The sequence below is a fragment of the Lepidochelys kempii genome, chromosome 26, assembly GCF_965140265.1.
Source record: "Lepidochelys kempii isolate rLepKem1 chromosome 26, rLepKem1.hap2, whole genome shotgun sequence".
Taxonomy (NCBI): Eukaryota; Metazoa; Chordata; order Testudines; family Cheloniidae; genus Lepidochelys; species Lepidochelys kempii.
In genome coordinates, this window is record NC_133281.1 from 3,621,179 (window position 1) to 3,635,130 (window position 13,952).

General features: G+C 40.3%; 1 protein-coding gene across 9 annotated transcripts in view; it reads right to left on the reverse strand.

The window, feature by feature from the left end:
- Positions 1 to 13,952, reverse strand: part of UNC5D (unc-5 netrin receptor D) — a 293,186-nt gene that overhangs the window by 38,101 nt on the left and 241,133 nt on the right. For all 9 annotated transcript variants that reach the window (XR_012156277.1, XM_073325005.1, XM_073325004.1 and 6 more), the window contains one exon: positions 10,687 to 10,771. Coding sequence is in view for 8 of the 9 variants with exons in the window: in XM_073325005.1 (XP_073181106.1) it covers positions 10,687 to 10,771 (85 nt within the window). In the remaining variant the exon portion in view is untranslated. The remainder of the gene's footprint in view (positions 1 to 10,686; positions 10,772 to 13,952) is intronic.

Below are 13,952 nucleotides of genomic sequence, written 5' to 3' on the forward strand. Positions count from 1 at the left end.
GGTTTAAAAAAAAAAAAAAAAAGATGTCAATGAATTATTTAAAAATATCCATTTAAAAATGAATATTTTGACAAGTTCAACAAACAGCAAAATATATGCAATATGCAGTCACATGCACAGTTTCCTTTACAACAGAAATGTGATGATTTATTGTTTTTGGGGCAATCAGTGTGGTGGGGGTGAGGAATTTTGCCCAGTTAGTGTAAAGTTCTACATTAACACAAGTCAACAGAAATATTGCATGTTACATATTATATCTAAATCTGAATTAATCTGTCTTCTCACACATTTATGGAGAATTGATTGATTTAACAAATTAGATGCTTAAAAACTACATGCAAATCAATTTTGAAATGGCCAGTTTATATACACAGTGAAAAGCAGTGTCCATACCTTACATGGAGGTTAGGAAGTAACAATTCAATGAATATCTGAAATACATTCAGTTTTTCATGCAGTGTGGGTTTCTGCATTTGATTATCATGGAATCATCACATTTCTGTTGGAATGCAATCAAACCAGAATGTCAGAGAGAGAAATAGGCAAATAGAACCTTGAATCCTGGAATTTTCCCTCCGCCACTTTTCTTCTTCTAATCTTTTCAATCAGCTCCTTTCCTCCTCTACCTTCATACTCTGACCTCATTTGAATTCATTCTACTCCAGTCTGGGATATCTATAAGGATGTATGTGGGTGGTGTTTCTGGAAACAGTGCAGCTTTAGCACCAATAGTTTAATTTACACTTTTTCAAACACGTAAAAATGTATTTAAGTATATTACTACTTATGGTAGCACTCACAACTTGCTAATAATTTTCCAAACATTTAAGAAACAGTGGCCCCTGCTCTGAGTTCACAATCTAAGGAGCTGACCTGACCTGTACAGGGTATTTTATTTTAAGTGATACAGGCCAGATATACTCAGATAATATGGTAATGGAAACTATACCAGTACCTAATATAGACAGATACATACATTTTCTCCTCCAAGTGTCTTTAGAGTCAGACTGAGCATTGTTCGAGAAAGGTGGGCAATTCAGGTATGGGCCACTAGACTTGTGTATACACAGCCCCGTGCCACAGGCTCCTGTCAAATGTTTCCTGCTTTGTTGGGAGAATTCTATGAACACTTAAAACACAAGTCCACTGCCCTGCCAGGAAAGGAATGTCTCAAAACTCCAGTACTGTGTAGTGAGTGATCCTATTTCCTCCTTATATTTGTATGTGATACATCCATCTCTAATCTGAGCACACACCATGATATTCATTTATGTGCCCTGTTTTCAATGTGGAACCAGCCACCTCGTTTGAGGAAATGACAATTTAAATGAGCACCATTTTGTATTTGCTACAACTAAGATAATGCAGTAGTTACTGGGTCCCATGTCACTCAGCAGTCTTTTGAAGCACAGAGTTCTGGTTCAACAGGTGAGAAGTTCTTACATTTACTACTTTAACTATGCTGCAATTAACTGGAGTCGAAATGATGTTTATGATAAATCACCTTAATAGGACTTGCTATTTCTTCCAGAAGAACTGGCAATAAACGAAAGGATGCACACTAATAAGGCCTAATTACACTATGTGGAGCCCCTTTTCAAAATGCAATCGGATTTGTGAACCTGTGGTTTTCCCCTTAGTGAAGGAAGATTCATGTTATTCAAACCTCTTCGTGAACACAAGCCATGGTTATCTTTTCAGCTGCATCTTTAATTAAGACTCATTTGGGCTATTCTCATCACTTTCATATTACAATCAGTGTGGTATTAAAATACACTGTTAAAATTATAGCAATTTGGACTGACAGAGGGATAAAGTTTGTTTAAAAATAAAAAGAGAGAAACCTAAGAAAATTGTGACCAGACAAGATTTGAACACTTGGGGGCAGAATCTGCCCCAGTAATAATTGGGTTAGCCCTATTGTTTGCATTTGGCCTATATTCTGAGTTGAGTAACTTTCTATTACTCTAATCTGGATAATTGTAGGCTAACAATATTTTGTACTTTGATAGGACCTTCCAGCTAGCATCTCATAGTACTTTACACACATGAAGTAAGTCATAGAAATGGGGAGGTATAGCACATTTGCCCAACTCTTCAAAAGTGAATCTGTCGCAGAGCTGAGACTAGAGCACAGAAGTCCTGAAGGGCCCCCCTATAACCAGTAGATCCCACTCCTTTCACTATGCTGAGAGTTTGAAGTCTCATGCTTCAGGTTGTGAAATTATCACAAAAGATTCGCTCCTGCATGTCATTTTCCCCATGCATGTCAGGCATTGGCCACTTCTGCAGGTAGGATGTTAGTCTTGGTGAATGAGTGGATTGGTTTTGCATGGCATGTCACACTCGGTCCCTCAACAGAGCTGAATAACTGTATTCATTAGTTTCAGTTTTTAGTCTTCCCACTCCCTTTTAATTGTTTTTATTCACAGCATTGTGGTTCTGCCACAAGAAGCAAAAGCTTGAATGCCAAATTGTCCAGGCTATGCAAAAACCATTAGCGTTTTGAGTGTTTTTATTACAGCAGTTGTCCTATTCTTTCTGAACCCCAGTAAGAGATGGTATTGACTACTGAAAGTGCAGTGCTGGAGGACACACAGCTGGCAAACTTCTCTCTCCTCCCCTCCCCACCAAACTAATTGAATTCCAGCATGTAATTTTTATTTATTTTTCTTTAAAATCTCTCTGGGCTTGTTGTTGGCAGCAGGTTGTTTTGGAGTATTAGTATGTGAGAGACAAGAGGACCACACAAACTCTCCTCTCCCCCCAACCCCTCTGCATGAACAGCTGTGAAGAGTGTGTGTGGGGTTCAGGAATCAGCTGCTGTGAAATCAAGCACAATTTTTAGTCAAAATCTTACAGTGGATAAGGGGTTCTTAAATCATTTCCGTGCTCTGATGTATGGAGCTGCTGTCACTACTAATGAAGTACTGTTTAGCATTTTGTGACCTAACATGCTCATCTTGCTTCTTTTTTGAGAGGGGCTTAGAGGTTGTTGTGTAAACCCCTCAGTAAGAGTGAACCTATCATATAAAGTAGTCAAAAAACACTTTGAAATCCCATTCCCCACTGAAACCGCCCCTTAAAAAAACCTGGGTCCTGGATTTCCATCAGTCTCTTGCCAAAAATACTCACAGCACTGCCAAATTTCATTATCTGCTAAGAAATCCTGTTATTCCTTATGATCCAGACTACCCCACTACATCTGGCTTTCCAGTCCTACAGATTCACTTCCAATCCTTAAACATTACTGATGATGAGGACTCTGGCACATCACTGGCTATTCCCAAAAGTAAGGGTAAAGGAAACTTATGCTGCTCCTAATAGATCTATTATTTCTCCTTTAAGTGTGTGCAAACTCTTTGCATGGAGAAACAAGTAGTCTGTATAGATCAGTCTTTTGCTTCTGAATGCAGATAATTTATTATTTGTATTGCAGTAGTACAAAGAGGTGCCACCTGAGACTGGACCTAGGGTTGCCAAGCCTCCAGGGTTGGCCTGGAGTCTCCCAGAATCAGCATAGATCTCCTAGTGAATATTGAAAGCAATGCAGGAGATTTTAATAGGATATTTTAAGAAAATGACATTACATCATGTTGGGGGGGGGTGGGAATCTCCCAGAATAGCTTCAGTCACAGTTGGCAACCCTAACCAGACCCCCTATTCTGTTAGGATCCCAGTAGGAGGCAGTCCCTGCCCCAAACAACTTAAAGTCTAAATGGACAAGACAGACAAAGAATAGGAGAAAGGATTCATTATTTCCAAGGGTATGTCTACACTGCACAGTGAAACTGGGCTCTTACCTCCGTTTTAATCATAACACCCCCTCCTCCCTGAAATCCACACAGCAAAGCCTCTGACCCAGGTTTGGAGGTCCCTAAAGCCCAGGTTAACTGATCCTGCTGGACAGGGGGAGGGGGTTTGTTAAAGCCCAGGCTCCACTGTAACTTGGACTGGAATCCACCTGCACTGTAGTGAAGATGCAGGGAAAAATCACTCATGTGCTGATAGTCCTCCAATGCGCTTCCCACAATTCCCCCAGCCATTGATACAATTGCCTGGGAAAGAATCCTAAAGCATCTCAGCACAAAGAACCACTGGCTGTCTCCCAGCCATACTCAGGCGGGAAGCAGTGAGGACGTACTTATGCAGATATGGCTTTGCAGTGAGGATGCTCACACCTGCATGCCAGTCACCTAGGTGTAACTGTAGATGTAGCCTATATTACCAACGAGAAACTGAGGCACGGGACAACTAAGTGACTTGTCCAAGGCCATAAAGAGAATCGGTGACAGAGCTGGCATTGAATCCAGATTTCCTGTGTCATCCCTGTCTCCATGTGCCTATTAACTTATTTCACTAGGAGAAATCAGTAGTGGGCTGAGATAATAAATCCCCAGCACTGTCAGGCAAACAACATATTCCTAGCTGCACTAACTCCAACCAGCCACAGTTCCCAGCTGTGTGTGGGTAACTCCAGTGAGGTGGCTTTTTGGTTCAGGGAGCAAAAGCCACCAGATTGCTAGCTTTTTTTTTTTAAACAGTATGGCTCCTGCTCAGTGTTAGCGGCTTAAGCAGGTTTAAAGAGAGAAAATTAAGCAAGGAGGCAAGAGATGTTTCCCTTTAATTCTCGCTAGGGCCTGAATCAACAGGGTTTTTGTTACTTTCTAAGAAATCAATATCCAGTGCATTTTGCCAGCATCAAAGGAAGTATGGTGTTTTGAGAGCAAGCTTGTCTATTTCTTTCCTCTCAGGGAGCCCTTCAATGCATACGTTATAAAGCCCCAGCAGCCAGCCCCATCCTTGAGGCTCTACGTGACAGACAAAATATTTGAGATCATCATACCTTTGGCTTGGACTCCTTTTAGAGAGATCACCGGTTCCATGGCTGATTTGGCCAGGAGTACTGTGCTTCAAGACTCTGGAACATTTTAAGATGTGGATTTCTTCTTCTTCTAGATTTAGCACAAGACCCACGTTCCAGAGGATTGTATGACTCCAATTCACCACTGACACAGATGATTTGTGATAAGAATTTGTATATTGCACAGATGATGGGGCAAAAAATTGTGGTTTTGTTTTTTAAATGATAGCAATGGAAACAGAGCAGGGGAAAAGATCCAGGCCTGATTCAGAATGTCTTTTAATGTCTACCTTCTCCCCACAGGGACTGACAGAAGGAGGTGATAGTAATGATGAGTAGTCCATTATACTGAACAAACTCTGCCTTAATCAATGCATAAGATGACATGACCCCTGCCCCAGATGGCTTCTTGGAACCACATTAAAGAGCTAATGCAGCCCCTCATTCTTAAGAGGTAGATGCATCTGTTCATTCACCTAACGTAGACAACAAATTAGACTGTGATATCTGAAAACCAGGGAGGGTGGACAGTCTTTTGGATGGGTTTCAGAGTAACAGCCATGTTAGTCTGTATTCGCAAAAAGAAAAAGGAGTACTTGTGGCACCTTAGAGACTAACCAATTTATTTGAGCATAAGCTTTCGTGAGCTACAGCTCACTTCATTGGATGCAGTGAGCTGTAGCTCACGAAAGCTGATGCTCAAATAAATTGGTTAGTCTCTAAGGTGCCACAAGTACTCCTTAGTCTTTTGGATGAAACTTTCCTAGAACTGCTATTGAATCACAAATGATTACACAGAGCAGTCCTTTTGTAAGGAAAAGGGAACAAACATCCTTAACTTGAACCCATAATTTAACCTTTCATCCACTTCTGTATAGTGAGTTGTCCACATGGCTGATGACTTTCACTCAAGAGGTGGCTACTTAATGCATATGGTCAGTAAAGTGATACAGAACTGTAACTCAGTATTAACTCTGTAGAGATTACAGCTCCTTCTGCCATGGGAAACAAGAAACTCAGGCAACAAAAGGGAATCAGGTTTCCTGCATATCAGTACAGGATGCTGCGGCTGCTAAACTAGTCTGTTTTATTCCAGCAAAGCTAAGATGGCTGTATCACTGCTGTCCCAATTATTCAAAAAGGAAACACTGCCTGTATTATAATGGAAAAATAAATCAGTGTTTGCATTTGTTTCATTTTATAGGATTGCATTAAAAAAAAAAATGAAAAAGAAAAATCTCCCTATGGTAATTTTCTGGTCCGGTTCTCACCACCCCTGTTTCTGCCCACAAAAATAAAACAGCAGGCAAAATCTGCTACTTGTATTTAATTAACCCATTTTAATTCACTTCTGCAGAATCCTTGCAGATGAAACAGCTGTTTTTTTCCTCCTTCTCTTCACGTATCTTAATCTTTCATTGAAAATGATCAAAATACTATGGCAGCAGATGCGGATGGAATATAAAAGTTCTCACAAAGGAGTTCAGATATCAGAGAAAAGCAGAAAAGGGTTTCAGAAAATATCCCCAGACTTTAAAATTCATGACAGCTCTTTCTCTTGGCTTTTAAAGAAAAACACCTGCAATTATTTAGCTACCTAAGCTCTTGTAACCAAATATTTACTTTATATGCAATAGTTTTCTTTTTTTATATCACTTCTTTTTTGAAATATTGCCCACTTTTCCTGTACCTATATTCAATATAAAGGGTCTATCACCCCACACAAAGAGAAGAATGACTTTGTTTAGGAATCTGGGACTGAGTACTCCTTTCCTTGGACACAAGAGCCTTCTCCATCTCCACTAATGCTTCACGGCGACAAACCTCTACGAATTGGCCAGTCTTGGACCACTATTCAAGTGTTAAAAATAGGGCTTGAGAGGTACATAAGCCTGCTTCTGGCCCCTCTTTCCAGGGGGTGCATTCCCCTCTCCCTCAAAAAAAAGAGGGCTTGAAATTCACCACCTAAATTATTACTGCAACCTGTCTGTTCAGCTCAGTTTGGAACTTAAATTATGAAAGCACAGTTGAAGGAAGCTAAAGAAACATGCAATAAGTGGGAGCTTATTTAATTACACTGTAAGAATGTTGTTTGGAATGTCCCACTGCATCTTGTACAGTGGTAGTGATGGAAAGACTAATCAATGCAATCCTCACACCTACTGAACTAAAGCAGAGAAATTTGTTGGAGGCCTCAGGCAAAGATTGAAGGGGGGTTGGGTTTCAGAACAGTTCTTGGTAACACAGACTGAGAAAACAGAATTTGCTCTTAATGGTAATGGACCAGATGATAAAATATGAAAACAAGTCAGAAAATTACATGATGAAGTATAAACAGCATCAAGCTACTCTGGAATTAACCAGTTGTGCTCTAGAGTACATGGGTCAGATCCCCTATGCCAATTAACACCAGTTGAGGATCTGGGTCCACATGTGCTGAACTGGGAAAATTAGGACCATTCATCTGAAAAGTCTGTTCTCTAAATGTTTAAATCAAGAGTGGATTTTTTTTATTTTTTTAATTTTTTTTCTAAAATATGTTTTCTAGGTCAAATTGGAATTAATTCATGGAAGTCCTATGGTCAGTGTTATACAGAAGGCCAGACTCAGTGATCACACCGGTCCTTTCTGCTTTTTAATCTCAAAACTATTCAGTTTTAAAAATAATACTTTGTTGGATGAAAAGCAAAAGGGAAGTGCAATCTCAAAGGACTTAGCACTCTCACCACTAGTTCAAGAGAGGTAAATGTAAAAGGGATCTATAGGAACCACTGCACTCATCGCTGAAACGTAGTCATTGCTGGAGTGGAACACAATTGCTACTCAGCAGCATAGACAAACTCTACGAAACAGTCTTAGGACAGTGAGCACACAATACTATATACACTTGAAACTGAAAGGGAAAGTTAGTCAGTAGGATGTAATTACACAGGTTTTAAATCAGGCAGGATGCTGGGTTAACATCCCAATCGTTGCAAGAAGTTGCCATAATATCTTTAATGGCTATAAATGGCAAGGACCTTTGCTGTTAGTCTTCTTTGAAAGGTAAGCCCTGCTACAACAGCAAAGCTTTATCTAGCAACATGTCAGGGCATTGTTTCTACACTAATTCAGAGAGGAAAGTGAGGCATAGGTGACTTGAGCAGGTATAAAAACCTAAACTGCCAACACTGTTCCCTACAGTACCTTAGAGATCTCATATCCAAGTACTAGGCTGACACTGCTTAGCCAGAGATTTGTCAGGATCACAAGATAAAGAATCTCAGTGTAAACAGTAGGAGAAAAAGGAAAGTTATACTCAGCAGAAGTGCAAACAAACCCTTAAATGATACATACTGTGGCTTAGTAGTAGGAGCAAAAGGCTGAATTTAAGATTTTAAGTGTCCTGGGCTTACTGATTTTTATCTTTAATCTTAACATTATTTAATGATAAAATCAAGTTTGCTTAATTTAGAAAAATACACCTCAGTAGTATATATTAACCAGAATTCTTGTGACAAACTCTCTTGAGTAAATACATCACCGGGGAAACTAAGTGACAAGTTATATTTACCCAAGAAGCTAGAGTAACTCTAAGTCAATATATACAGAAAAAGGGGAAGAAAACAACCCACTAACATGCCAGTTTCTCATGTGCATATCAAATACACTCAAATGGAAATATGTGGAAAGGAAAATAACTCTCATGTGCAACAGTGGTGGCACTAAAGGTAGGAAGTGTCTAGCAGTTAGATAACACTTAGCGCTGTTGAAAGTCCAGAAGGCCCTGAGTATTGTCTAAAGATTAGAGAGTAACTTAGAGTCAGGGATGGGTGTGGGTGTTTTTCCCACCCCCACCCCATCTCTCTTCCACCATTATGATTTTAGGCAAGATATTTAGGAACAAGTTTTCAAAAGTGCTTTCATTCTGGGTACCCAATCTAAAACTCCTCAATCCTGATATTTGGAGGTGCTGAGCACCCACATATCCTACATTTATTAAGTTGGGCACCTCAAATTAGTAGACACGTTTGGTCTTATCTTTCCATCATAATTTGTCCACCTTTTGAATGCGTGTAAACTCATCTGCCTTACTAAAAAGCTTTAACTAATGAATGTTTGAGAACCTGGGATGAAACATGCAAAGCACCCTAAGACTAGTGCAGTACCTAAGGTCTGCCAAGTCCCTTCAAGTCACAGATATTCCCTCAAGAATTACCCTGCTGAGACTCAGCTGAGGGACAAGGACCCAAAAGGAACCACACAAGAAAAATAATGCAGTAGCAGGATTATTTGACTTGGAATAAACATCACGTAGAAAGTCAATACTGTAAACTGGGTTCCTGACATAGACCTGATATTATTTTGTTTCACAATTTTGCATTTGAGGTAAAAGAAATTTGGGCTCTAAAAATGAAGGATTATCTTGTAATTAGTGACAGTTGAGAGGTAGGGCTAGCACCCTACCCACTTCAAACTTGCCTCCCCTCAAATCCTTGTACTAGCATTGCGACAATATGCTACATTTGTGACCTAAGTGTGCTCACTTCAGTTACTAGACCCTATTAAGTAAAATTTCACTTTGTAACTCTACTGAGTCTCCTGGTTTGAGAACAAAGTTTCCAGACAGTTGTTTTTCAGAGCCCGATGGATTTTGTAGATGTGCAGTGCTAAGTCTGGCAGAAGTTATTTTCTAGGTTCTGCTAAGTTCTGACTGGTAGAGCACTGTGATTCTTTATAACCCACGTTGTGTGAAAAGTTAAAGCCACTGGGAAACAGAAAATGCTTTTTTGGGAACAGCTATCAAAATCGGCTAAAACCATCTGTTTCTCTGGCTGTTTTCCTTCATAACAAAGGGGGAAAACTAATCTGAGGTAAGAGACCCTTGGTCAAATTCTACTTTCACACTGATGTAGATCTGGAGAAACTCCACTGGTTACAATATAGTTACTCCTAGTGTAAGTGATAGCAGAATTCAGACCCTCCCCCATTTCGAATGGCCACCTCGTTTATGAAAAGGTCCAAAAGAGTAGCTAGGTACATTTTATGTCGCAGAGAAAATGGCAGGATATATGTATGATACAACTGTACAAAAAACAGCTGTCTGGACTTACCAAAAGCCTAGTAACAACTTTCCTTTTCCTTCTGTTTCTAATTCTTTAAAGTGATTGTAATGGTGCTGGACTGAAAGCCTGGGAGAACCAAATCCTTTATTTATCCACAAAAGGGAAATAATGCAGGGCAAAAACACTTCAAACACCCTGCCAAATGCAGCGCAGAAGGACCACACTTCTAATGGTCAAAGAACAGTTCAGTTTCCATGGTCCACTCAATTCTTGCTGGGACAGCGTGACAGTATGTCATCACAGACAGCCAACAAGGGAGCAGACTCTGACAGTGACTTCTAGAACAGAGTTATCTATAAGTTAGGAACTGGACTATCTATGCACTAAGAACTTGAATGAGAACCATTCATTCATTTCACATAGGCCACCGAATCTCCATAGGATGGTGATAACTATTCATCAGCAATGGGAAGAGTCAGACTGATAACCTAGAAGTTCAAGATTTCTTACTAGAAACCCAGTTCCCCTGAGTTATCTAGTCCTTCAACAGAGTTCTCGTAACTGAATGTGTTTTCAGAGTGGTAGCATACGCTATTGCTTACCCTAGTAATTCCTATGAAGTCAATAGTTATAGCAGGGTAAAAGATGGTGGAATGAGGCCCACATAATCCAATAATTGGTACGATGGCGATCAGAAAAGTATTTGCTGGGATTATGCGCTTTTTGGGGGGGGGGGGAGGGAATGGTATTGCCATGTGATTTTTATTGGTTTCTCACCTGGACTCCCCTTGACAGATGGTAAGAAACATTTCCCATGAGCTCTCTTCGGGGATAGCTCCATGCGGTATCAGCAAACTGACTCCTACAACAGAACAAGTTTAGAGGTTATTGTTGGACTTCCCAAATTCAAAGCTTCTGTAAATATTTTGGATGTAAAGAAAAACCTCACAAATTGCTTCTGAATGATATATAGCCCCTTGAAATGTATACTACCCTAGCAAAAAGCCTGTTTGAAAATGGTAGTACAGGATGTGCCATTATCAAATTAAGGAAATACATCTTATTAAAATGGTTTGTTTGTACTACAGTATTTCCCAAAGGCCCCTATCAGGATCAGGTCCTCACTTGGCTAGGCTTTATACAAACAGGGAGCAGGCGTCCTGCCATCATATGCAGGAAAGAAAGACTTTATGTTTGAGGAATTTTTGCACCAGTGAGTGTTGTAGGACAGAGGTTCTCAAACTGTGGTCCGTGGCCCACAAGCTCCATTCAGGTGGTCTGTGGATATTTTCCTCTAAGGTGAGAGGATGAAGGGCCACCCACCTAATTAGTGGAGCCACACAGGCATGGCTCCACTAATTAGGTGCCTGGACCCTGGAGAAGATGCACATGTAAGGTGAGGTTGTGGCCTTGGGGAGAGGGCAGTGGGATGAGAAGAGGGGGTGGGGGGAATTTGGGATGTGAAGGGCTGCAGCGGCCAGAGAAACATGGGACTTCCCCTAGCTCCAGGACTGCAGCTGCTGGGGAGAGACAGCTCTCCTTCCCAGCCCCAGCTCGGGGGCTGCCACAGCAGGGGAGAGAGGGCACATCCATTGCATTAGAAAGGTAAGACTACGGATATTAAAATATGACTTGTGTGCTTTTATTTATAGAACAAAAAAATTTAATTATTGTTAAGGTTTTTTTTTAAATACAGTGCTTTTATCCAAAGCTCTTACAATAGTTAGCTAACAGTACAAACAACATTTGGATAGATCATTAAGTGGTCCGCTGAGACCCTCAGCAATTTTCGAGTGGTCCGTGAAAAAATAAGTTAGAGAACCACTGATGTAGGATGCATGATGACTGAACTCCTCTCTTCATCCCTAGATACAGAAACACTTCTTGCCCACTCTGCCATCAATGCCACCTGCACAGGAGGGACTCTTTTATGGAAATGAGAGGATTTCAGTCTCCTGGGCTCATTCAGACCTTTGCCTCTTTGCTGAGACTGCCAGCAAAGGTTCTGTTTAGTTCCAGTTGTGAGGGTGGTCTCAAACCCATTTCCTAGTGGGGACATAATAAAGCCACTAACTTATTTAACACAGCCATCAGATTCAAACAACTTTCAATCACTTCTGAACTAGGTTTGAATGCAACTCCAGCCACACAAAGGTGAAAGACTCGGTATACCATTAAAAGTCCTCAGAGCCATCTAGTCCCCTAGGGAATGTACTTCTGTCATTGACTTTATTTTTAAAAGCAATGCCCTGTATGGTCAGATGGTATAGCTATTAAGCTTAAAAGAAAGAATCCAAATTTAAAATCTTCAGTAGCTTTTTCCTAGGTATATACAGTCCACTGCAAAGCCAAGGAAGCTCAGCCCAACCCAGCCCCACAGTTCATGTGGAGTTCCTGAGCTTTCTTTTCTCTGTAGCAATTGCTTTGAAGTAAATCTTTTACATCAGCTAACAGATAAGAGCCCACAGAGCACAGTTCTTCTCTTTAATGCATCTTCTTGTTTATGATAAGAAATGAGCTGGTTACGCATGACAAAAAAAATCCTTTGCAAAAATAAAACCTCAGGGTTTCTTCCTCCCCCTCAAATAATGAAGCGCTCACCCTCTCTTTCATCAGAAGAACCAATGCTAGAGTAGAAAAGCATACAACTTGGTGATTATAATTTCAGTGAAGAGATCGCATCCTTCTAATAACATTACCGATGCAGAGTGAGCTGCGCTCCTATAAGTCCAAGAGCTGCTGTACAGTCATGCAGCCCAATACTCATTATGAAATAAGTTATTTGTGCTATCAATTTATGAACATTATTCAGTAACATGCTGGTTATCATTATAGTCTCTTTTACTTGTGCTAAGAATGAGGCACATTAAAAAAACCCTGCTCGGAGCCTCCTGTCAATGAGATTCATTATTAACTAGGTTTTAATATCAATACTAGAGAGGCACAGCCATCATTACACTGGACAGACACCGTGTTTGTCATAATCCCCTAGGTACTGCTCTCCCTGTATTGTTATAGGCACACACTTTGATAGTTAGGGCTCACTTTAGGGCAACCATTTTCCTCCATTCGAATGGGATAGAGAGAAGTTAGCTCTTTTGTGATGTTGAGAAAATCCACACATGTTTAAGGGGGTGGATTTTCAAAGGCACAAAGTACAGTGTAGGCAGCTAATTACAAGTGAAAGTGGATAGTGGTTAGGTGCCTTCTGGGCTTTGAAATTTCCCAGTTATGAAGCATTTAAAAATGTCCGCCTCTTTTCAGGGTGAACCCCTTTGCACAACAGTGAGTTCTGGTGAAACACACATACACACACCCTTCCTATAGGATAGGAAGAAATTGAAAGGCCAGGACCACATTGTTGGATGTGCACAACAGTATTTGACATTCACAAACTTAAAGTCAAACGTCACTCAGATAGAGCTGGAAATTGAGTCTGAGCTTACTCACAGAGCTCAGAGGTGGCCTGAAATTATCACAGCTTCACCTCAATCAAAGATCCGCTACCATCTTTCAACCCAGAAGGAAAAGCACAGGAATCAGAACACAACGAGTGAATGCAGCTGAATATCTGTGCCATTAAAAAGGGAGCTCCAAGTTATGAAGTAAAAAAGGTAGATTGTCTGTCTAATATCTTGACGCTCTAGGACCTAGAAAAGTCTCTTTTTTGACATGTCACTCCAGCAATTAGCTTTGATTTGGGCAAGGGGAGGGAAACACCTGCTACCTGACAGCCTTTTATTTGATCTGACAACAGAACAACCTGTTCTGAGTTCTCTATTTAGTATTTTTTTGCATAACAAATGCATGCACGATTTTCTTAACCTTTAAAATGAGCTCTCAAAAAGCTGTTGCAGTAAACCAATTATTAAAAATTACATTATCTGTGCATTCTTCTTTGTCCCCAGGTTATCCACCTAAATATCTATTCATGTTATCAATCTTGTCATCTGTAAAGCTCGTTATAGTTTGCAAAGCTCAATTATTGTTTAAGGTTTCTTTAAGCACCTTTACTCAATGCTACATTGGCAAACATTTGTCTT